The sequence below is a fragment of the Carassius carassius genome, chromosome 15, assembly GCF_963082965.1.
Source record: "Carassius carassius chromosome 15, fCarCar2.1, whole genome shotgun sequence".
Classification (NCBI taxonomy): domain Eukaryota; kingdom Metazoa; phylum Chordata; class Actinopteri; order Cypriniformes; family Cyprinidae; genus Carassius; species Carassius carassius.
This window is the reverse complement of record NC_081769.1, coordinates 15,231,864-15,258,738: the sequence shown is the minus strand read 5'-3', so window position 1 is coordinate 15,258,738 and position 26,875 is coordinate 15,231,864. Positions and strand designations below refer to the sequence as shown.

General features: G+C 36.6%; 1 protein-coding gene across 2 annotated transcripts in view; it reads right to left on the bottom strand.

The window, feature by feature from the left end:
• Nucleotides 1-17,760: 17,760 nt before the first annotated feature.
• LOC132158210 (ankyrin repeat and IBR domain-containing protein 1-like) overlaps nucleotides 17,761-26,875 on the bottom strand; it is a 34,731-nt gene continuing 25,616 nt past the window's right edge. Inside the window, exons 18-21 of one of the 2 annotated variants that reach the window (XM_059567535.1) lie at nucleotides 26,771-26,845; nucleotides 23,230-23,341; nucleotides 20,099-20,142; nucleotides 17,761-20,008 (exon numbers count right to left, since the gene is read on the bottom strand). In XM_059567535.1, coding sequence (XP_059423518.1) covers nucleotides 19,238-20,008; nucleotides 20,099-20,142; nucleotides 23,230-23,341; nucleotides 26,771-26,845 — 1,002 coding nt within the window. In that variant the 3' untranslated portion in view covers nucleotides 17,761-19,237. The remainder of the gene's footprint in view (nucleotides 20,009-20,098; nucleotides 20,143-23,229; nucleotides 23,342-26,770; nucleotides 26,846-26,875) is intronic. The other variant, XM_059567536.1, reaches the window with a different exon arrangement.

Here is a 26,875-nt window from a genome sequence, read left to right as displayed (position 1 = left end):
TTGAAGCATCGAAAATACATTTTGGTCCAAAAAAAAACAAAAACTATGACTTTATTCAGCATTGTCTTCTCTTCCGTGTCTGTTGTGAGAGAGTTCAAAACAGCAGTTTGTGATATCCGGTTCGCGAACTAATCATTCGATGTAACTGGATCTTTTTGAACCAGTTCACCAAATCGAACTGAATTGTTTTAAACGGTTCACGTCTCCAATACGCATTAATCTACAAATGACTTAAGCTGTTAACTTTTTTAATGTGGCTGACACTCCCTCTGAGTTCTAACAAACCAATATCGCAGAGTAATTCATTTACTCAAACAGTACACTGACTGAACTGCTGTGAAGAGAGAACTGAAGATGAACACCGAGCCGAGCCAGATAACGAACAAATGTTCTGATTGGTTGTCCACAATGGTTAAAGTGGGATTTGGCAGTTTTGTGTAGGTGTAACAGGGAAAATTACTCGCCGTGGGACAACATATTGAGTATTGTGGTATAGAAAAAATTTTTGGGACAAGAGTGTCACTGTGGCACCAAGTATCACAATACTTATTTACTTGATATTTTAATGATTTTATTTTGTTTTGTTTTGTTTTGACAGACTGCCTTATTCTGTGTAATTACCATTCATGGACATTTTTGTCTCTTTCAATAGTGACAAGCTGGAGTGCAGTTAATCTTACGTTTGTCACAAGGTTATGATGGTTTTGCATTTTTAAATTAGTTTTTATTTTAATATCGTTTTCAATTTTGTTTTGAATTTCAGTTTAGTTTTAGTTGGTTTCATCAATGGTTTTGTTAGTTTTTATTTATTTGTTATTTTGCAAACACATTTCTATATATTTTGTATTTATTTTATTTAGTTTTAGTTTCAGTTTTAGTAATTATATTATTTTATTAGTAATTATAGTTTAGCAGAGCAAACAGAACACTTCCAGTGAAGACCAAAGCAAGACATAAATGTTTTTGCACAGATTAGTTAACTCTTGTGCATACATTTTAATAATAAAATAAAATAATGGTTTGAGATTGAACAATAAATAAATAAATGTAACTTAAAAGTATACAAGTAAAAATTCAGACAAACTAATTCATATTAAAGATGAAATTGTTTGTGTCTGTCTGTGTATGTGTGTGTGTGTGTGTTGTCCTGGTATTCTCTACATTGTGGGGGGAATGTCTCTCCACATGGATTATTATATTATTAGCAATGTTTTGTAAAAAACAAAGATAATAACAGCACATTTCAGCCTGTCAACCTTCGTGAAAATATGACATCTCAAACATACAGTAGTAGTTTTTTTTTCTGTGTGTGTGCTTGACGGACTTGTTTTGCTGTTGCACCCGCGTCTCGCACAAGAAACTAAAAATGCAGCGATAAAGTTTAAAGTTCAGCTTCTGTCTCATAACCTGTGTTATGTGCTATGGCTAGAACAGCAATTGTAAACACCACGACTTGTGTTGAACCAGCGATGCCCTCAGATCAGACAGGAGGACCGTGACTGAGAACACAACATACGTCGGGAAGCGTGTTTGTGAAGGCGGGGCCAGGGGGTGATATTACTTGATGCGTAAAGACTCCTTCAGATCAGAAGCACCAGGCTGGCTGCATTTTGACAGTGCAAATGCATTTTTTTTTAAATATAGCCTACCATCGCTCTATCATTGACATTAATCTATTTATTTATTAATTTATCTGACGTGCCGGAACGCAGTACCAGACCGTTCCGGCCCACTTTAACCCCTGGTTGTACAAGTCATATGTCTTGTTTCTCATTGGTTGGTTTATGTCTTGTGACTCTTATTTTTTGCTATAAGTAATCCTCATGTAGCCAATAGGTGCTTTCAACTTCATGCAGCGCTGCACAGACTTATCAGCAGCTGACTTGAAGCAGCGCATGCCTGTCATAGGTGGAGTGTGTGTAAGGCTGGGGAAGGCTTAGCCTTAGGCCACGGGGACTTGGGGCAAAAATGCCACTAAATTGGACGAAAATGCCCCTGCACAAACAAATTAAATCTATTACATATGTTGCTAAAAATGTGAATATGAATAGACAGTGTCGGCTGCGACATTAAATTAAATTTTGGCGTTTGTTTTACAGAGTTGCATATTTTAACCAATCACACACAATTCTTTTGAGCTTAGAAATGCAATGTCCAATCAGAAGCATTCAGATGAGTCATCATTCAAACTTGTTGAGTGTGTGCACGTTTGCTGACTGGATTCCGAACTCTTGCGAATTCTCTCATCATAAACATCAAAAGTGCAGATGTATGTACAATGTAAGCAAGAGATTCATTTCACAGTGTATACAGCTTCAGTGATTATAACGATAGTTTTGTTTTTTTGAGAGTGCTTTAACTTGCGATATATCAATGTTAGTGATAATGACACTTTCTATATATAATTTAATCGCTGTTTGAATAACCATGGAAAGGAAACGTTATATAATTATCGATTTCTAACATTTTTATTAAATTGTAATCACATTAAATACAAAGTCCCATTAAACTTTTTTTTTTGCCTACATGACACCTATGTCTGGTTCCTGCCAAAAAATATGATGTTTAATACATTTGGCTGCTTTTAGCCTTACCCTAGAGTTGGTTCACCCTCCGCCTATGATGCCAGTTAGATATTTTTTCTGACTTGAACTGGCACAGACGCCTATTCAATGTCACGTGTGGCATCAAAGTACTGCAATAGTGTTTCAAGAGCATCCGGTTGATGATAACACATCTGTTTCACGATTGGCCAAACGCAACTTTTGTCTTTTGTCAAGTATTGAATGTATTAACCTCTGTTTGGTGAGTTGTTTCATGTCTGTAGTCAAGTCAAGTCAAGCCAAGTCTAGTCAAGTCAAGTCTCTGTGTTTTGTTTGGATTTTTGGATTTCACTCTGTATAATAAATCTGCACTTGGATTCATCATCTACAACTTGCCATTCAGTGGACCATCATTACAGAATACATGACCAAGACAATGAATCCAGCAGATTATCTTGTTCATCTTCGCCAAGGAAACCGGATTATGGAGGATTATGTGGAGGACTTTTGTGGACTGTCTGAAAGACATTTTTCATTATGGTTTAAGGACATATTTTGGTTAATGCCATGCAATAACCCATACTGGACTCTACAAAAATATAGACTTTGGTTTGCGGTTGAGTGGATATGCTTATACTGTGGGTGTTGCGGATGAGGGAATCCACAATCATGCAGTGGCCCCCACATCAGTGTTTCCCCACAAGAGGACTGTCATGTCAAGAACATTTTGTGCCTCCATGCCAGAGCATCTTAAGATGGCTGCCATCCCAGAGTCTGTTCATAAGATGGCTGCCATTACTGCTCACATCATTCCGGCCAAACCAATGTCTGCTCACGTCATGCCTGTCAAGCCAGAACCTGCTCATGTCATGCCTGCCAAGCCAAGGTCTGCTCATGTCATGCCTGTCAAGCCAGAACCTGATTGCGTCATGCCTGTCAAGCCAAAGCCTGCTCACGTCATGCCTGCCAAGCCAAGGTCTGCTCACGTCATGCCTGTCAAGCCAGAACCTGCTCATGTCATGTCTGTCAAGCCAGAGTCTGCTTTCATCATGTCTACCAAACCACAGCCTGCACACGTCACGTCTGCCAAGATAGAGCCTGCTCAGGTCATGCCGGTCAAGCCAGAGCCTGCTCACATCATGCTGGCCACTCAAGAACCTCATCGCAAGATGGCCGCCATGCCTGAGTCCCCAGCCAAGATGGCTACCACGCCTGAGCCTACAGTGAAGATGGCTGCCACGTTAGAGCCTTGTCATGCCATGACCTCCTTGCCAGAACCCCATCATGCCATGGATGTCATGCAAGTTTCCCCAGTGTGATGGACCCACCACTGATGTCAGTGCGAGCTGCTGGCATCTCTACATTTTCAAGCCTCACAGTCTCAACACACTCAAACCCGGCGAGCATGCCACTCTCTACTGTGCTGCCTGGGATGGCAGTAACCATTTGGAGTGTGTGGGCGGCAAACTGCACTCCTAAGGTCTCTCCTCTCCACAAGTCTGTCCCAGAGGCCTATCCTGTCCAAGAATATGCCTCAGAGGCCTTTCTTTCTCACAAATCCACTCCAGTGCCTCTAGAGGTGGCGGCTTCACTGCAGAACCTCCCAAGGTGGTGGCGCCCACTCATGAACTCAAGGTCTGTCCTATCACAGCCATGGAGGCCGTTCATAAACTCAATCTTCCTTATCACAGCCATGGATGCTGTTCACAAACTCACACACTGTCCTGTCACTGCCAAGGAGGCCATTCAAGAACTCTCTGCCTGCTCTGTCACAGTCAAGTGGTCTATCCATGTCTCTGCTCCACCATGGATTTCTGCTCTCCCGGCTTCGCCATGGCTTTATGCTCCTCTGGATCTGATCCATGGCCCAGGTCCTTTATTGATCTGGCAGAGGCCCGTCTGTGCTTCACAGGCCCACCTCTGTTCCATGATCCATGCCATGACTCAGGGTCCTGTTCGTCTTAACGGGCCTGGCCCTCCATCGCCCCCCCCCCCTGTTTCACCTCAGCTTCACTACCCTCCTGGACTTGTTGGGTTTTGTTTGGTCATCTGAAGTGGCCCTTGGGGGGGGGGGGGTGTTACGCCTGGTTTTGAGGTTTGTTTCATGTTCATGTTTTCATGTCTTTTATTTTGGAGTTTAGTCATGGGTCCTTTGACCTCTTGTATTCCTGCTATTGGTTCCTTTGTTAATTGTGTCATGTTCTGATTGATTGACCGAGTCATGTGTCTCTCGTTGGTTGGTTTAGGTCTTGTGACACTTTTTGTTCTCTAGCCCTTATGTAGCTTTTGTCTCTTGTCATGTATTGAATGTATCAACTTCTGTTTGGTGAGTTGTTTCATGTCTGTATGTCAAAACTTTGAGTTTTGTTTGGATTTTTGGACTTCACTCTGTATAATAAATCTGTACTTGAATTCATTTACAACTTGGAGTGGACTATCATTACAGGAACCAATGTCACTGCAAATTCTCTGCTTTCTCCTCATTTAGTCTGAGACCACCCAAATCTTGTCTCGGAAATAAAACACATCTGAGGTTGCACAGTTATTTGGAAATTAGGTCAACCTCCATTTTAACCTTTAGTTCAACCCTCTTACCAGTGATTCCACAATACTCAATGCACTGTCCAAACCTGAATTAGTTATGAGTTATGGGCATGAGAGATGTATGGTTGTCTCCTTCTGTTTAGCAATCAGATCGATGCATCACGAAGCATGAATCAGGTGGCTACAGTTGGTTAGGTGAATTGTGTTACTATAAAGATAAATGTGACTGAGGAGGCAAGAGACGATTGCTAATGTGCAAAACTCACTAATGCTTGGTCATGAAATACAACATTCCCACTGCCTGTTTCCTTTCAAATTTCCTGGATTTCCTCACTCCTGTCTCTGATCATCTCTCCCTGATGGAACAGAAACAAAGAGGGAGTGCTCATCCATCCCGTGAAGGAGAAGATGACAGCCAAGCTCCACAGGGGAGGTCAATTCTCAAACGCTCAAGGAAGAAATTAAAAAGAAAACAGATGCCATAAGAAAGTTACAGATGGGCAATCAAGCACTTTAAAACTCTACATGAGAGCTTACTTTTAAAGGAAAGCTTTTGTCAAGGCCCCCTTGTTCTGTCAGACACAATTCAATGTCAGTTTACCATTGCTCTCTGGACCTGCCATTAGACTACATATTAGTGAAAGTTCATAATGCTTTAAAAATACATTTTAGAGCTTTTAGTTGATTAAAAATGTGAAAAGAAGAATTATTATGTATGTCAATTTCATATGCATGTATTTCTTTAGATAAGTCCCCAAATGAAAATGATTCAAATACATTATTTTGACCATTAGGTCAAAATTTGGCTATTTAGTATGATACACTTAACAGTATTTTATTTAATTTAATTTATTATTATTTTTAATTTTTTGTGAATTATTTTTTCATTTGCATCATTGCCCAATCTCATTACGTGAATTGTGGTTTTGAACACACAAAATTTACATTGGGACAGACATTATTAACATTGTTAAATTAAAGTGTAAGTCTTTTACATATAAACAATTTAAAAGATGTAAAAATGTTTATGAATCCTTTTAGGTTTGTAAAATATTAAATTAATAGGGTTGATTTTATGGAATTTAGATAAATTAGATTAACATACTGTTTATTCACACTGTGTTGAATTGAATAATTTGACATTATAATAGTTACTTCAGTTCTGTCTGAATTCTTATTTGCATTTAACCAAAGTCCTTTTAGGCAAGTCGTGCCACTCGGCCGCCATCTTGGCAACACCTCCGGGCAGCTATTTCAGACTAACAAGACCAGGCTCCTATCTAAATGAATGGGCATAGAGTCAGAACTGCACTTTCACTGGTCACCGGGACATACAAACTGCATATATAGAAACAGTAGTAAAATATTATAAAAATGGCTGAAATTTTTTGATGACTTTGTCTCAAAATAAGGTTTAAAATGCCTTTTTCCCCCACAGGTTATACTTTTACTAAGCATGCGCAAGGGTTCCTCAACTGTGTGCATATGTCAGTTGAACCAGACGATAGGCTTAAAGGTTTCCCGGCTTGACTGTTAAAAGCAGATGATTGGCTTTCCAGCGGGAGGGGCGGGACATTTGTATACAACCGCCATCTTTGCCTTTACGGGCTTTCCTTATATAGTTGTATTGAGGATTGAGGAAGTGGCATGTCTCTTATAAATTGTCTCTGATTTAACTGATGTAGAAGGGTTCCATCAATTTGCAAAGCCTAAACCTTAAAGTGCTAAAATGAATAAAAATTCTGTCATTGTTTAATTTTTATATTCTTCTTGTAGAACAGCTGCTGCAAAAAAGAAATAAGAAAAAAAAGTGCATTAGTGCATTCTCTGCTTATCAACTATAAACATTTTGCAAAATATATTTTTGAAACCAATATGAAATGTTATTCATGCTGTATTTAGTAGTTTCAAGGAATGTGGACATAGTCTTTCATTCCAGTCTCCATCTGTTACATGTCAGCTATTACTGTTTGGTCATTTTTTCACATTTATGGTTTACTATTTGAGATCAAAGAAATTAAATATTAGACATTTAGATTATATTGTTTAGATCATATTGATTACAGTGTATGGTTATTGCTTATAAAAAATAACAATGACTAATCAATGGTTGATTTGGTTCCCATACAAACAGTGAGGTTTTGCTGAAGACATGGGAGATCAGCAGCTGACCAGTTTCATTTGTTCTTACCAAATGGTTCTCCAGATGCTTTGATCACCAGGACAAAACAAAATAATAAGAATGCATCCTGCCTGTCCTTTGTTGAACCACACATTTACAACCACACTGATTTACACTCCATTGTCATAAAATGACAAAGGCAATGACAGTGGTTACTGACACCATGGTGCTTTTGTTCACATTAGGAAGGACCTACATCAGTGTTTCTTAACTGCTGGTACTTCAGTACTTTCAGCTTTATTAAACCTATTAAACAGAAACAATGACACATTAGACCGTTATCTTTTAGCATAAATGAAATTTATGTCTAAAATACAAACTGATTTTTTTTTCTCTTTTTATTCCTGATCTTTTCTAAGCATCTTCTTTCTCACTTCCAGACATTCACTAAGGTGTCAACATTTCCACTTTAGCCACAGAGGCCCGAACATGAGAAACCTCACTAAACCTGCACACGAATACCTCAATGAATTAAAGTTACTCGCTGTGGTGTTCAACAAAGACCAGAGAACTATTTTAGTCTCAATATGAGTAAAAAGAAGTTCCCACACGCCATACTGAACAATCTGCTATCGGAAGTTCAACTTTGTCCCATCAGACACATAAATATATGATATATTCTGAAATCAACATCTGTGAACAAGTTATTGAACAAACTTCTAGCTAACCATCTTCTGGGCAAAAATGAAATCTCCAATCGATTAAAAAAAGGATGACTGTGGAATCACTCATAGTTCTGTCTGATAGGACTGTTTCCCACAACAGTTTCACAGACTTACAATGAATCACGTCAATGAATCATTACAGCACAGTGATTATTGTTGGCTCTTATGAAAAACTGCTTCAGATATTACTTTGATGGTCTTTTTAGATGAATGCATCAATTACATAATTAGGTGAGATAATAACACTATAATAATACTTTTATAACAGTCTTATAACAACACTTTGGTTAAACGCCATATAAAAAACTGAACTGAAGCAAGTTATGTCCATATCATTTTAGTCACAAAGAACAAGATTTTTGTATTCTGATGGTTTAAGTATGTCATTAGACAGTTTTTAGAAATTGAGGTGTCTTTTGTGCTAAAACTAAGACTGGAGAGATAATTTTCTCATCATTATTCTCAGCATGACCTGGCCTGGTCCGCCCATCTCATAATCCATGTGGAGTGTCTCTGAAAGCTGACAGCTGACTGAAGGTCGAAGATAGCACCGAAGAGACAATTTCAATTCATTTATTCAGCAAGTGTGTGCAGAGCTCCCTCTCTAGAGAAACTCATTGAACCGCTTAACGGAAACTGGAAGCTGCTGTTGGCCTGAATGAGATGTTCACCACGACGTCAGATGCTGCAGCTGTGAGAAAGTCCCAGAATTAGACCAGTGACTGATGAGTCCAACGAAACACATTACTTTCCTTGAAAACTCCCATCATCTTTTTTGTGTTTTTGTGCATTTCATGTGAATATCTAATCTAAAATGCTTATACACTGATCAGCTACAACTATAAAACCTATTGTCTAATATTGCCAAAACAGCTCTGATGCATCTCCTCCACAAGATCTCTGAAGGTGTTCTTTGGTATCTGGCACCAAGATATTAGCAGCAGATTCTGTTGAGCAGTTCATGGATTGTATTTGCTCAATCAGTTTGAGATCTGGGGAACTTGTACTGTAGATCAAGGAGAACTATTTGTCATGTTCCTCAAACCATTCCTTAACATTTTTGTCAGTGTGGCAGGATGCATTATCTTGCTGAGAGAGGCCACTGCCATCAGGGAACACGATGAAGAAGTGTACCACAACAATCTTTAGGTAGGTGCTATAAGTTAAAGTAACATCCACATGAACGCCAGGAACAAATGTTATCAAGCAGAAGATTGTCCATAACACTGCCTACATCAGCCTTCTTCCCATAGTGCATCTTGCCGCATCTCTTTCCCAGATTAACAACTCACAAACACACCCAGTCATCCACCATGAAAAATAATATTGCAAGATATAAATGTACTAACAATGTTTTTTGAAGAAGACAAAAAAAAAAAATATTTGAGATAATTCAATTCAAGTTTATTTGTATAGCGCTTTTTACAATACCTATCATTACATAGCAACTTTACAGAAAATTACGTTTCTACAATATTTAGTTGTAGCTTATAAGTGGTGACTCTCAGTTTATGTGCATATGACAGGAAGAAGAATTAATACAAGACGTAGTCAACCAGACGATGAACATTATTAACAGCAATTATTATATGATGCAGTCACACTTGTAGCAATATTTGTATAGTTCTGTTTGTTGTCCCAGGGTTAGCATCATCTGGGGTCCTCTGAGGGGTCAGCATCATCTCTTCAATCAGTCAATAATGTTGAGGATTTATCTGTTTGAGTTGTGTGAGCTGAAGCTGAACAGTGAATAAACACTGGTAAACTGAGGTGCTTTCCTAGCAAGGAACTCACTCAAACAACCCTATGCATTTGGGGATAAAGATAATTTAAGGGGGAAGTTAATTAATAATATTAATAATAATAAATAAGTAAAATCACTTTCCATTTGTAATTATAAGGTAAAGTTGTTTCACAAAGTAATAATCATTTAAATACATTTTTACTTATTATACTTAATAATAAAAAATAAAAAAATTATAATCAAAATATTTCACCTTTAATCTATCCTGCTGTCACAGAGCAGTCTGGTGACATGACAAAGAAAGCCGATCCTGATTGGTCCTTTTGTCTGCATTCGAAAGTGCTGATTGGCTCCCAAATAGAACACAAGTTACATTTCGACAAAGTAGGTAGAACTTTTTTGTTTTCTAAATAAACAGCCACAAAACTTCATATAATATAAATAACTTGTCACAAAATTTGGGAATAACTTAATTTTGACAAAAATGTCAGCTAGAACCATAATTTCAAGGTGACAAAATTAGCAAGCCAATTTAACCTAAATTGCATACAATATAAAATAAATAACATCTGCTCTTTTATTTTTAAAATGTTTATATATGTCTCAATAAATAATTAACTATTTGAATTTTGGTTAAATGTGTGATTCTCTTTCTACAGAAACAAAAGATATTATGGACCACATTAACTTTCACATTAACCATCTTTAACTTTCAATTATGCAAAAATCGGAGTAATTTTATTTAACAACAACTACATAGGGTAGGGGTTAAGATTAGAGTTTGATTTGTTATTTTGTAAGAATAATTACAAAAGCGGTCATTGAGCACTAACCAGTAATTCTCCAGTGACAACATTTGTACCTTTTATTCTGAGAGTGAAGGACACTGTAAAATAAAGTGTCATGCATATGTTTTTTTCAAAATATCATTCAAAAGAAAGGAAGTCATACAGGCTTTGAATGATATGAGGGTGAGTAAATGATAACTGAATTTTCATTTATCCCATTAAAACCTGGAGCCAGACTGGAGCATCAATGTGGTAAATGTGTACTACACTTTGAAAGGGAAAGCAGAAACCTTAAGTAGTTCCAACAAATTTTAAACATCTGTCAATTAAGTTCTCCTCCATCAAATTAACAAACTTTCAGTGATGGACCCCCATGATCAGATCAACAGCACTTCCACCAAGAAACTAAATTCTCAGTGAGTCACAGAAGCATGGGGCCTCAACTTAATACATGGAGATCTCCTTCATATTACTACAAACATGTGTGTTGATTTTTCAGTCCTCTCTGCATGTGGTCGCTGTGAGATTGGGCTGGTTTTGCCCATGTAACAGTCCTGCACTGTGGTAACCGCTCAGAGAACGCATGGAGCAGGACTAACACTGTGTCCCTATCAAAACCACATGTGGTTGCCATTTCCCCATATGGCTGGTGTTAGAGAGCAGATGGTATGACCCAGGTAGTTTACATACAGGATTTAGTTTTTCCCTGCAGAGAATGATCTCCTGGTACCTTCACAGGAGTCCAGGAGACATAAATCAGTCATTACACATTGCCCTTTGAAAAACATTATAGTCTATCAGCTATAGACGCTATAAACATCAGTCATTTCAGATGTCTTTACAGTGATATTTCTTTAAAAGGTCAAAGCTCTCCAAACAACTATTCATCTGGCACATATATTAATTAAACGCATATACTGTCATTCATTCTCTCTTGATTCAGTCAGTGATTTTTAAACTTGTTGATGACAAGGATAATGATAGTCCCTTCCTAAATCTTCTTTCACTTCCTAAAATAAAATGTATTAAATTGGTACTTTTATTCAACAAGGATGTATTATATGTATAAAAAAATCATATAAATAAATAAAAATAATAAAAAAGACACTAAAACCATTTAAAATGTTACAAAAGTTTCCTATTAGAAATAAATTCTGTCATGGTGTACACAACTATTTTAAGCAGCACAACTGTTCTTAATAATAATAATAATAATAATAATAATAATAGTTTCTTGAGCACCAGATCAGCATATTTAAAAATTTAAAAAATATTTATTTGCATTAAATATTATTGTTTTTACAGCATTTTTGTTCAAATAAAAGAGTCTTCTTTAAAAATCTGTTAAAATCTGCCTAAATTTTCCGGCAGCAGTGTACACAGTATATTCTATTGTAAAAAAAAAAAAAAAAAAAATTATATGAATAATAATAATAATGATAAAAACGTGGAGGGAGGTTGTTATTGTAAAATGTTACATTAAAAAGACAACAAAATTAACTGTTCCTGTCTTTATACTGCCCTTGTAAGAAATTTGTAAAAATATTAGCCTATTTGGAAAAATTTTTACTTTCAAATTCTTTGCTAAAACAAGTGCTTTCAATAGAAATATTATCTATCTATATATATAACCTTTTTCCTCAGCTTATTAACACACACACATAATAATATATATATATATTAATAAGCTGAGGAAAAAGTCATGGTTAATAGTTAGTTAATAGTCAGAGATGAACCTTAAAATAAAGTGTCATCATAATAATATATATATATATATATATATAATTATTATGACATTTTATTTTAAGGTTCAACTCTTAATATTAACTAATATTAACATTTTCCTCAGCTTATTAATAGCTAGTAAAGTAGTTGTTTAGGTATGGGCTAGCATTAAGCATCTAAAATATGCTCATGCAGAATAAGGTATTTATGGGTGCTTTATAAGTACTAATAAACAACCAATATGTTAGTAATATCCACGCTAGTTAAAAGTGAGAATTGGTCCTTAAAATAAAGTGTTACTGTTATTAGACATTTCTTTTCAATGTGCAATTACATAACATGCAGAAATAGATCCACTAACTATACTGTTAAAGAAGCATGCATGTTTATCCCAGAGTTTTACTTTAGTTGGGTTCTATTTTCCTCGGTGGATGAATCCGGCTCATATGAATTTGTGTGTGCTTCGCTGCAGGTTTCTCAATGTAACAAAGCCTGGCAGGTATTAGATATTGAGTTTCTTTGCCCAGGCACATTCATTGTGTGGTAATAGTGTTGTCACTATGACCAGTAATCCAACACTAACCATGATTCTGGACAACGTCTTGAGCCCCATCTCCAGGGGCTTGGCATTGCCTCTGGGCCTCTCAGTTGGTGTCTGAAACACTTTAGCTTTTTCTTCCCACCAACTGTGCCACTTATTTTGGGTACCCTGTAAAAATTTAAGAATCAGGTAACCAAAATGGCATTCAAAGAGTGTCCATAAATCATCCATTCTGCGCTAGAAAACAACTGGGTGTAATGATGGCAGAAGTCTGACCACTTTTTCATATAACTTGGTGATTGCGATAGAAGTGGAGCATGAATTATGTTCCTCATTATGTCTCTCATTAACAAATCTGTATTACATAAATCATTTTATTTATGATAACAACACAAGTCTTGTTCTCAAGACTGGGATTAATTATACAAACATTTAGTCACTGGCCTTAATGGCGTCGGTACTGTCTTTGAAGAAACAAACAAGTCTCTGGATCTCAATGGACTTTTGAAAGAAATGTCCAATGAATTTATCACAATGTTTCAGCCTAGATTTGTCCTTCTTGTCACTTTTTACTACAACTCCAAAAGAGCAGTTACTGAGACCTTATACCTGCGATGTAGACCACCTGTTCCCAGGCAGCTGTTGAGGCTGATTTCACTGACATTCTGAACCCTGTCTCTGTGGATATTTCTATCCTCTATGGAGAGTGAATTTTACCAGAGGCTGGTAGTGATAGTCATGGCTCCATTTGCAAAATCTATGGAAATGATTGCCTAAAGGGACACGCAATAAAAACCCATTATATATTTTCACAAGTTGTTTTCGGTTTCTAATCCATTACGTCTGGATCATTACGTTCACCTATGAATTTACTTGGAAAAAAATAAAACCTGAGATTTTAAGGTAATAAGTTATAATACAATTTGTAAGTAGTGTATTCAGCTCTGCTATCAGATTCAGAAGGCCTAGTCACACGGACCATATTTATAGTGTTTTTGAATGCTTTTCAAAGCTTCAGATTTAATTATATGGAAGCCTGCTTCAGCCACTGAATAAAAAAAAATAAAGAAAAATAAAATAACTGACTTTTTTCTCAGAATTGTGAGATATAAACGCACAATTGCAAGTTATAAAGTTCTGCAGCCCAGTTCTAGAATCAAAGTTTGGACTTTTTTCTCAGAATTATGTGATAAAATTTTGCAGTTGCGAGTTATAAAGTCAGTATTGTGTGTTATAAACTTGCAAAAAAAAACTCTGGTTTAATCTTCATAATTGTGACTTTTGTTCTCAGAACTGCGAGATGTAAACTCACAATTCTCACAATGAGAGTCTTTTTCATTCTCAGAATTGGACTTTATAACTCACAATTGCTAGTTTATATACGACAATTCTGAAAAAAAAGTCAAAATTGCAATACACAAACATATATTTGCAAGAAAAAAAATTATCAGAACTGCAAGTCATCATCTCAAGATTCTGACTTTATTTCTGAGTTTTTTTTTTCTACTGAGTTTAAATCATCAGAGACAATTTATAAGAAACATGCCACTTCCTCAATCCTCAATGCAACTATATAAGGAAAACCCGTAACGGCAAACATGGCGGTTCTATGCCCATGTCCCGCCCCTCCCGCTGGAAAGCCAATCACCTGCTTTTAACAGTCAAGCCGGGAAACATTTAAGCCTATCGACTGGTTCCACTGACGTATGCACACAGTTGAGGAAACCTTGCGCATGCGTAGTAAAAGTATAACCTGTGGGGAAAAAGGTGTTTTAAACCTTATTTTGGGGCAAAGTCATCAACATTTTTCAGCGATTTTTATTATATTTTACTGCTGTTTCTATACATGTAGTTTTTATGTCCCGGCGACCAGTGAAAGTGCAGTTCTGACTCTATGCCCATTCATTTAGATAGGAGCCTGGTCTTGTTAGTCTGAAATAGCTGCCCGGAGGTGTTGCCAAGATGGCGGCCGAGTGGAACGACTTGCCTAAAAGGACTGATATCATTTAATTCTGAGAAAAAAAGTCAAAATAGCGTAATAAAAATTAATATTAGCATAAAAAAAGTCCCAATTGTGGGTTCTCACAACTCTATTTTTTTTCTCGCAATTGCGAGTTTATATCACTCAATTCTGAGAAAAAAGTCGCAATTGCAAGGAAAAAAGAATTGTGAGATATAAGCTGCAATGACCTTTTTTTTTTTTTTTTTTGAGTGACGGAAACGGGCTTCCATACCATGAAAGAGATCATGGAAAAACATGGAAAAACTGAAATACAGAAGTATGCTAGTTACAGCCTTAAGTTGTCAATGGTATCACACAAAACAAAATAAAACAAAACCAACAATAATCCAAAAACAAATGGCAAATAAATACATACATTGTAACCAAAACTAAATGGAACACTAAATTTGCCAACAATTTTATCTATCCTTAAATACATGGAATATTGACTCAATATTAGTCTCAAAGGATGTGTAATCATTAACCAGACGAGCTCTTTGGGATTTCCTTAATTCACTCAGACAAGTATTCATTCTTATTCATCCTTTATTCATTTATCTGGCTGCTTTTCTGTTGTTCTATTACCGAACGATGCCTCACAGCCAGTAATGTTTGGATAATCCTTATGATAACATCCTCCAGCGAGATGCCTTGTCAGAGCTATCGGTTTAAACTTCATGAGGAGGACTCAGACATATCTCTCATATTACAGTAACCATTCAGACAGTCTGGAAACCTTCATTCCCGATATGAATGGATCACTTAGTAAGGGTCATATATAGAGTCTCAAAATGAAGTAATACTAGAAAGTGAACAAATATGTGATTCCAAACCATTTAATGAAAAAATAGATGGATGAGTGTTGCATGAATGACAACACTTCAGCCCAGTTCTAGATTTTCATGTGAGAATGATTGTTTCTAGAATTCCATAAGTGACCAAAATGCTTCCTTTGGTATCAATTCCAACTGAGCCAGTGAAAAGTCTTTGTGCTACACCAGAGAACAAAACAAACGACTGTCAAACTTTTTTGTAATCAGTTATAAATAGCCCCATGCAAACATGAGAGATGCATCTCCATAAATACAGAAATACAATAGCAGCAATTTCATGTGCCTTTCAAAACGACATGATTTACCTTGAATTCGTTTTGACTGTGGGAATCTAATGCAGGATGTTCTGCTGACATGTTTTAATGGCCTCTTGAGGAACCTTAGAGTTCCTCCTCCTCCTCTAAATGATGTCTTGAATTGCTTCCCTGAGTCTGGGACGGAGAGTGCCAACAATGCTTGCCAGTAACACAGACGCCCTCGTGCCAGAGCAATTCAAAGAAATGTGGCGAAACCTTCCCTCATTCTCTGGGAACTTACTACTCTCTACTGGACCACTGGTGCATGACAGCTTTTATAGTGTGCATGCTTTTCTTTCTTTCTTATTTAAAAAAATAAATAAAAAAAAATAAAAAATGCTTGGTTTATTACTGCATTATATAAAATATATTTGGTAACAATTATATTAATGTATGTTTAAATGTAGCTTACAGATCCAAATACTGTAGTATTGCCAGTGAATAATGGAAAGTAAATTCTTCTTGGTCCAAAAATTGGACATTTAGATCACAAGATGATAAAACCTCCCTCACAAATAGCAGTTTGCAAATATAGAAAATTTCCTCCCATCTGACATTTTATTCAACAAAGTCACTGTGCTTGTGACCTCATGGTATTCCCCTAACTTTAGACCCCTAGGCATCAGACCAAGTCAATAAATAGACACATAATTTATGCATTTTCTTTTGGCCACAATCATTCTGCATGTGCCTGATAGAAAAGTAAAGCATAAACTGACCCCAAATATTATATTAATATTATACAATTTCTTTACATAAAACTGCTGTTTTAGTAGGTTCACTTTATGAGAATCTACAGTCAAATAAAGCAGGGATTAAACTTTTTTTTTTTTTTTGCCTGAAAGTGTCATTCTGTTTGCATGCACCAGAGGAGCTAATGCGCAAGACAAGATGACACTGTAATACATTTCCACTTGAACTTAATCTCAATTAGAAGGATTAGAAAATCATATTTGTAGCCTCACCTTGCCTTTAAATATAGGCCTAGTTATTATTGAACATGTCATTATTATTATTATTATCATTGCACCTGGGCTTTCACTGTGTTATGCTCAAAGAATACTACCACTTTTACAACTGAATTTGTCTTAGCAACTTTATTAAGATTCACACTCAAATCGGTCCAATTCATTGGCCAAACATCACACATTTGTATTTTCCATATAAACTGGGAATGTATCAAGTAAATATTATGAAAGTGCAAATACCATTTCAATGATTAGGTGCTTAATAATATAAAATCTGTAATGGGTTACAAAATGTGCCCCCACCCCAACAAACAATAGCCACCCAATCCCCCAAACAATAGCCTTGACACTTAAACGGTCTTTTGTCAAGAAAACATGATCTATTTTTATTATAATTACTCAATGCACAGCATACTGTCACATACAGGAGAACTTCTGTCATTCGCTTTTTTTTTTTTTTTTTTTTTTTCATGTTTGGACAGATCTATCATATGTTTCATTTAAACAGACATTAGCCCCACCTCTATCTTAGGCGACATACATTAGTCTGAAGAAATACTGCGATTTAGTGAGCTTAACCCATTTCGATCACACATACAAACTGTTAAGTACAGAAAAAAAATTAATGTGTGCACTCCCCCAAACTTTAACGAATGGAATGATACCAAAATATCCTTTAACGGACAGGTTTGCCTTCATTTTCAGTTTATGCAGTGCAATACTACTTTCGGACATTAGGTCAGAATCAACACACATATGACATCAAGCCCACAGGAAAACATCAGGCGTGCTCACTCAAAACGCTAATGTAACGGCAAACCTATGAGCTAAAACCTGTAATTCCATAGCTGAAAAACATTAGCTAATTTTGTGCAAATTTTCTGAAGTGCTTAAAACTTAGTGCTGCTGTGATTTAGCGGTTTCATCAGATGAAGTTGGGCAGGTGTTCGCAATGAAAATTTAAACAAATCAAAAACATTCGGTTAATTTGTTTAAAAGGCTTTGAACAAATTATCCTGCAGACACGTTTTAAGTAATAAGCAAATATTGAAAAGTGGCACGGTGTTATTACAGTTTGATATATACATAAAAATATATATATATATTGGCATTCATTAATTTTTTTTTTTGTTTACACCAACTATACCTTCATCTTCATTCATTTTTAAGGACATTCAATTTTAAATAGATCGAAATTTTATTTCCATAATTTTTTGTAGAGAAATACCACAGTTAAATTATTGTATAAAAAAAAAAAAAACTTAATTGTGGGTGAGTTTCACCATATGTAAATCTGAAGCTAAAACAGCTTCTGGCTGTTCTTAGATATTCTAGGAGAAAAAAAAAAAAATCAAACATTTCTATAAGAGATGCACCAGGAAATCATCAGATTTTTACATGTTTAAATTTGAGAATTACATTTTTAAATGTGGCCATGTGGAAATCACATCTTAACACACAATGAATAGCATCTTATTAAATATAGATCGATTTAATTCGTAAATGTGTCCAAGTTCATTTAGACAACTGCTTTAAAAACAACCCGGGAGAAGAGGCCAGAGGCATGCTAAAGGACAACCGAACGTGTATAAAAATGTATTTTAAAAACAACATTGAGCTCAGTTTGCTTAACCGCCACTTGAAAGTACAAGTAAGATGTGTATTGAAACTTCCCACACTCTGGGCTTCGAGCACAAGAGAGCGGCTATAAATAAAGAGAAGTTTCACAGAAAAGGCACTGTGATAAGTTGCAAAGACTAAACGTTTTCCAGATCCAGCGCGGCACTCCTGAACCGAGTTTAAACTGGCTGGTACTTTCCGTTCCAATTAGCCGGTGACGGATTACAGTGATTATGTTTGACCAGAAAAAGAAAAGTCGACTGCAACTAGAATTACTCTTCTTTTAGTTACTGTGATTATCAGCCCAGCTCTTCTGAGCATGTGCTATTGTGCACTTCTCGAATATTACAGGTCTAGTTTAAAGGAAGGATAGTGTACTTAATAGGGCGGCTAGGCCCTCAGCAGCAGGCACAATCAGCACACTGTCCACTCGGCGTGTGCTAGCCAGTGTTTTTTGGCACCTACAGTATCTTTTACATCAGTCGAACTCGCGCTGAATAACATCCTATACTAAATAGTAGATTTTTCAGACTATCTCACTTCCTGTCGCACCTTCATAGCGCTTTCTGGTTCAGTTGCTGACTCTTTAAAAAGTGTTAAACACTCCAGGATCGGAACGAGTTTTTAGTGAGCAAACAACACATGCCTCATAAGCACAAAGGCCTGAGCGAATACTCAAAAACTATATATCTGACAATGCAAAGCTTCTCGTCATGATTAATCTTGTTCCTCGGTTTCAGCTACTTGATCAAAAAAGTGCCTTAGCTAGTAAGTGAAGTCAGTATTTCATACAAGATGTACTTGACCCTCCCATTCAGAGGAGCTACTGCTAGGCTGGTCAGGGTCCGAGTCACATTTTGGGGTGTCGGAGTAACACGGATTCAAACCGCTTGGAGTTTCGCCCAACTCGACAGACGACGCAGGAGGCACCGGACACATATGGAGACCTACCAGGTCTAACTGTGTGGGCCTGACGGGCTCACGCTCGATAACGGAGTCAAACTCGTGCTCCGCCTCTCTATCGCCCCCTGGTGTCCACTGTGGAATGGCGCACTCGGTCGGCTCTGTTGTCATTCTCACTGACTGAATGCCAAAATCACTATCCGAAGGAACCAAACTGATATTCTGCGGATTCATGTCATGAAACCAAGCCATGATGTTTCCTAGAAGGTTGGCATTGTCTGAACTGAAATCAGAGGTTTCCGTATGTCCTGAAGGAACTTGAAAGGGGCCCTCAGTTGCCTCACAGGAAGGATTGTTGAGATTGTCATAACGCGGAGGGACATTCTGGCCACTGATATTACCGAGCTTCTTTAGGCTGTCACCCACCTCTAACAGCTCAGAGCTGCTCAGGGCAGCACGGGGCACGTCTATCTCACACAGCACCGGGTCAAGCCTTGTGGGCAGGGATGTTCCGATGGCCCCAAGAGATGCTTCGTTTGTGAGGATCTCTTGAGCATCAATGCCAGCACCGCCTGCAGTCAGCCCAGAGTCCTGCAGAGAAAGCTGGATCGCCAACAGGATATTGGGATCATCCTCATCTAGAGAATCGTGAAGCTGAAGGGAATAAGATAAGACTCAGTTACTCCAAGCTGAGGATTTGTGACGTTCCACCATAGAACTTCTGTTAAAAGGTTCTCAACTCACCATGGGCAAACCCGATCTCTGACCACCACCAATTTCTTGTGCGTCTGTAAGAGAAGAGAAATAGAAAATCTTTTGCTTCGTTTGATTACTAAAGCAGTATTGCTTTTTTAAAAGCTTTTTTTATATACTCAGTGTAAAATCATTGATATCTATAATGATAGTGCGAAAACTGCAAGGATTTGAAACCCACTGCAAGCCATGATTTCTTAGTTACCACACATTTCCTTCAGCCATAAATTTTACATCGGCAGTGTGACCTTGAGTATCTTTATAGGTGTTTTTGTGTAGTCGAGCTCGGTAACACTTTACAATAAGGTATCATTTGATAACATTTGTTAAATACATCAGTTAAATTGAACTAACAATGAACAGCATTTATTAATTTTACGTTAATCTCAACATCTAAAACATTTTAAAATCAAACAGTAATGCATGGGAACTAACATGAATATGAACATTTTCACCAAGTAACATTAACAAAGGTTAATAAATCCTGTAGAAATATATTGCTCATTGCTATTTCGTGTTAATTAATGCAATTACTAATATTCACAAATTAGACCTTACTGTAAAGAGCTCAAGTCGGCATCTGTCTATCCAAATATACATGGCAAATATTTGATGCAAAACATCACAAAAATCAGGGATACAATTTTGGATGTGATTAATCGTTTGACAGCACTAAATCAAACTGGTCAATCAAACAAGTAAATGTACTTAATCTGAACTATCTTTTATGAAAAATGTGCATTTACCTGTATTGAATGCACAATTAATAGTACACTTCAAAGTTTAAAAGTATATTTCAAAAACTGAACCGCAGATACTATAATATTAATTAATTAAACAATTAAAAAACTCTTTAAATGTACTTGCTCGTTCATGACCGTTTCTTAACACACTTGCACTTTGTAATTATGTCAAATGAAATGTTTTATATTTGAAATCATTATATAATTTTAAACAGCATTATATTACATTTAAAGTTAATATATCCAAAATCTACTAAATGGCAACTTCATCAGTACAAATGTGTAAGTACAGTTCTCCTTAAATGTATAGGTGCTGGTCATATAATTAGAATATCATCAAAAAGTTGATTTATTTCACTAATTCCATTCAAAAAGTGAAACTTGTATATTATATTCATTCATTACACACAGACTGATATATTTCAAATGTTTATTCCTTTTAATTTTGATGATTATAACTGACAACTAAGGAAAATCACAAATTCAGTATCTCAGAAAATTAGAATAAAACTTAAGGCTAATACAAAGAAAGGATTTTTAGAAATATTGGCCAACAAAAAAGTATGAAAATGAAAAGTATGAGCATGTACAGCACTCAATACTTAGTTGGGGCTTCTTTTGCCTGAATTACTGCAGCAATGCGGCGTGGCATGGAGTCAATCAGTCTGTGGCACTGCTCAGGTGTTAGGAGAGCCCAGGTTGCTCTGATAGTGGCCTTCAGCTCTTCTCCAGTCTTGGGTCTGGCATATCACATCTTCCTCTTCACAATACCCCATAGATTTTTTATGGGGTTAAGGTCAGGTGAGTTTGCTGGCCGATTAAGAACAGGGATACCATGGTCCTTAAACCAGGTACTGGTAGCTTTGGCACTTTGTGCAGGTGCCAAGTCCTGTTGGAAAATGAAATCTGCATCTCCATAAAGTTGGTCAGCAGCAGGAAGCATGAAGTGCTCTAAAACTTCCTGGTATATGGCTGTGTTGACCTTGGACCTCAGAAAACACAGTGGACCAACACCAGAGGATGAAATGGCACCCCAAACCATCACTGATTGTGGAAACATTACACTGGACCTCAAGCAACATGGATTGTGTGCCTCTCCTCTCTTCCTCCAGACTCTAGGACCCTGATATCCAAAGGAAATGCAAAATTTACTTTCATCAGAGAACATAACTGTGGACCACTCAGCAGCAGTCCAGTCCTTTTTGAAGCAAGACGCTTCTGACGCTGTCTGTTGTTCAAGAGTGGCTTGACACAGGGAATGCAACAGCTGAAACCCATGTCTTGCATACGTCTGTGCGTAGTGGTTCTTGAAGCACTGACTCCAGTTGCAGTCCACTCTGTGAATCTCCCCCACATTTTTGAATGGGTTTTGTTTCACAATCCTCTCCAGGGTGCGGTTATCCCTATTGCTTGTACACTTTTTTCTTCCACATCTTTTCCTTTCCTTCGCCTCTCTATTAATGTGCTTGGATACAGAGCTCTGTGAACAGCCAGCCTCTTTTGCAATTAACTTTTGTGTCTTGCCCTCCTTGAGCAAGGTGTCAATGGTCGTCTTTTGGACAACTGTAAAGTCAGCAGTCTTCCCCATGATTGTGTAGCCTACAGAACTTGACTGAGAGACCATTAAAAGGCTTTGCAGGTGTTTTGAGTTAATGAGCTGATTAGAGTGTGGCACCAGGTGTCTTCAATATTGTACCTTTTCACAATATTCACATTTTCTGAGATACTGAATTTGGGATTTTCCTTAGTTGTCAATTATAAACATCAAAATTAAAAGAATTAAACATTTGATATATATTAGACTGTGTGTAATGAAAGAATATAATATACAAGTTTCACTTTTTGAATGGAATTTGTGAAATAAATCAACTTTTTGATGATAATTAATTAATTAATTAATTATATGATCAGCACCTGTATATTTATATCACTCGTTTCAGTAGAAATGGCATTAAGTATGAAGTACATTTTAGTTTTCATAAATGCTTGTCAGTACATTTGGCAGTACACTTCAGCCTTATTTCAAAGACAAAAGAAGTGTTTTGGATTTGGATTCAGTCAGATTTACAGACTTACAAAGTGTTGTTAGTGTGCCATATCATCAAATGCAGAACATCAGGCTTAACAGACATCTTTTCTCAAACAATGAGAAAGAAATTCACCCCATTCATATAGGTTTCTCAAAAAAAAGTCCATACTGCAAAAGAAAGTGGTGACAAATGGGTTTATGGTGAAATTTCTGCTTACTCCAGTGTGCAGAGGACAGCAAAAAAATTCTGAAACTTTACTTGCAGCTGCTTTAACTATGGAGCACCACTATTCTTATATGTATATGTACCAGCAAATATGGGCACCAAAATGAAAACACATAAGATATACCTAAAGTGCTGTGGTCTGGGTCATCAGGGTCGGGTGTGTTGCTGCGGAGGCTGGCCATGTCTCCTCTTCTGTGCTGCCTGTGTCTGCGTCTGTACTGGAACTCAGCATACGCCTACAACACAAAAACACACACAACACCATTTCAAAGCTGCTTCAGAAGGAGTACCTATATTCCCACTGGACCCTGTGAATAAAATTCAGAATCTCTGAGGAACCCTACATGTCTCAACAGGAAATCTGCTGTGCAGCAGCATCAAAGTTCAGGGCTGTTGGCATCCTCATGTCAGATTAACAGACAGACGCTTTGAGTAAAGTCAAAAGGCCTTTTAAAGGAATAATTCAAAACTAAAATGAAAATTATGGCATTATTACTCACTTTGTCATTCAAAACCCTTAAGGATAACTTTTAATAATGTAAAAAAAAAAAAAAAAATCTCACAAACCTATAATATGGCATCAGAAGACATAATATAATATAACATAATATAACATAATATAATATAATATATGAGTCTCTTCTGCTCACCAAGCCTGCATTTATTTGATCCAAAGTACAGCAAAAACAGTACAATTCTGAAATATTTTTTACTATTTAAAATAACTGTTTTCTATTTGAATATATTTTAAAATGTAATTTATTCCTGGAATTTCAAAAGAGCTGAACTTTCAGGATCATTACTCCGGTCACATGATCCTTCAGAAATCATTCAAATATTCTGATTTGCTGCTCAGAAAACATTTATTATTCTTATTAAATTGGAAAAAAACTGAGTAGAATTTTTTCAGGTTTCTAAGATGAATAGAAAGTTCAGAAGAAGAGCATTTATCTGACATAGAAATCTTTTGTAACATTATAGAGATCTTTATCATCACTTTTGGTCAATATAAAGCATCCTTGCTAAATAAAAGTATTATATAATATAATAAAAGTATAATTTATAATAATAATAATAATAGTTTCTTTTCATAATTTCTCTCTATTCACCAAAGAATCCTGAAAAAGTATGTACTCAACTGTTTTAAATATTGATAATAATACAAAATGTTTCTTGAACAGCTAATCAGCTTATTAGAATGATTTCTGAAGGATCATGTGACACTGAAGATTGGAGTAATGATGCTGCAAATTTAGCTTTGATCACAGGATAAGTTAGTTTCATTATTTTAAATATAAAAGTATTTCACAATATCATTGCTTTTGCTGTATTTTGGATCAAATAAATGCAGGCTTGATGAGCCAAAGAGAATTCTTTAAAAACATTAAAAATCTTACGGTTCAAAAACTTTTGACTGGTAGTGCAACAGCATCGAAAATAGTGACCAGCATTATTAAAGGGGAAATCTGATGGCAATTTTCCACAAGTTGGTATGATTCTTTAGGATCTTCATGAAATGTCTGCAAAACACTTTGGTTAAAAATTCAATGATCATGTAAAAAACATTATTTTTACCTTGTCAAAAACAGCTCTGATTATAGCAAACCAAAACAGTACAACTGGCTGAAGACGGAAATATGCTTACCGTATTTTCCGGACTATAAGTCGCACTTTTTTTCACTTATTTATCAAAATTAATTTGACATGAACCAAGAGAAATAACTAAGAGAAATGAACCAAGAGAAAACATTACCGTCTACAGCCAAAAGAGGGCGCACTATGCTGCTCAGTGCTCCTGTAGCCTACCACTGAGCAGCATAGAGCGCCCTCTCGCGGCTGTAGACAGTAATGTTTTCTCTTGGTTCTTGGTTCTAAATAAATGCGACTTATAGTCCGGTGCGACTTATATATGTTTTATTCCTCATCATGATGTATTTTTGGACTGATGCGACTTATACTCAGGTGCGACTTATAGTCCGAAAAATACGGTATACAGAAATCACTGTCAGCAGCCATGGGTGGGGCCTGAGCAGTATGATGTCATACTGCTCCAAAAAACCAAAACGTCTTGATAATTGAGACTGTTCAGGTTTTAGGTTAAAAAAAAATAAAAAAAATAAAAATAAAAATAAAAACCTTTTTTTTTTCATTGTAGGGTGGTTGTGTCCACACATTTATATGCAAACCCCATGTAAAAGTGAATTTTGCATCCGATGTCCCCTTTAAAAGGTTCTCATTTTAAATTCCATGAAAATAAAGAGACAAACATTAAAAAGAGGGTGAGTAGGAGAAGCCAGAATTTTCCATTTTTGGAGAATTAATCCTTTAAGCTCTACATATCCAAACAGTCTGACACTCTGTAATGAAATTTACTACAAAACCAATATGAAATAGCATTTCAGTGTATATGTCAGTATAATCTATTTAAAATTGAATTACCAATCTTATTCTATACTGCACTTCTTCCAAATTTATTTTCACCAGGGGTCGACAAACTCCCAAAAATAAAAACTAAAAGTCTTAAATTTTACCAAACTGAAGCTGCATGCATTAAGCATGCAATAACCACAGCATACTCAAATAAAACGTACATTTAGGAAAAACATTCCTGAGAAGCACCACTCAAGCATCAATAATAAAAAAGTGCATCACTATAATTCCTCTTTCTACAAGCCATAAATCCAGAGCAAAATTAAACTGTGCCATAGCCTGCATACATGATTTCAAAAGAAGAGCAGCGACTGAAGTGGTAGACTGGTTCACCTTGGAACGTCTGCAAAAAAACATATTTCATGACCTTTCATGGAACAGTCAAAGCAGGAAACTTCCTTTTGAAGTTACAGCACCAAAGGCATCTTTTAGAAGACCATGTCAGGATACATTAACAGAAAAGAAAAAGATCTCGCTTTCCAGATGAACGGCATCAGAATTCATAATCTGGAATGCACAGCAATCATTTGGAATATATGAATAGCTGCAATAGAGCAGAGTTATTCAAATCTTGCCCTGGAGGGCCAATGCGGTGCAGAGTTTGGTTCCAACCCTGATCAAAGTCACCTGCCTGTGATTTTCTAATGATCCCAAAAACACTGATTACCATGCTCAGGTGCGTTTGACTAGGGTAAAAGCTAAACTCTGCAGGAAAGTGGATCTCGTGGTCCAGATTTGAGGATGCCTGATATAAATGTTTCATTCTCCTTCCTTGTATAAAGCTCTTACTATCAAACAAAGTCATTTGCATGACTTCTCATTCAGTTAAGTACATTTGTATATTAATTACATGTAACTCATCTTACTGGTTAATCATTGAATCATTTGGTGCATCTAGATCCGGGATCCTCAAATCTGGACCACAAGATCCACTTTCCTGCAGAGTTTAGCTCTAACCCTAGTCAAATGCACCTGAGCATGTTAATCAATGTTTTTGGGATCATTAGAAAATCACCGGCAGGTGACTTTGATCAGGGTTGGAGCCAAACTCTGCACTGCATTGGCCCTCCTGGGCAAGATTTGAATAACCCTGCAAAGATTATGAACAGAAAAAATAAAACATGCGACCAAAAAAAGTGGAAAATGATATAAGTGATGGAGTGTACATGATAGGCGCCATTCCACTGTTTGATTAGCCGTTCCTGAGATGGGCTCTAATGAGGATTCTTTAATACCTGCGGATGGCTTCCTGTATACTGATAGTGCTCTCTCGGATCAATTCCCCCGAGAAAGGCATGACTCCTCTGGATCTTTAGATTAGAACAAAATAGCGGTACACT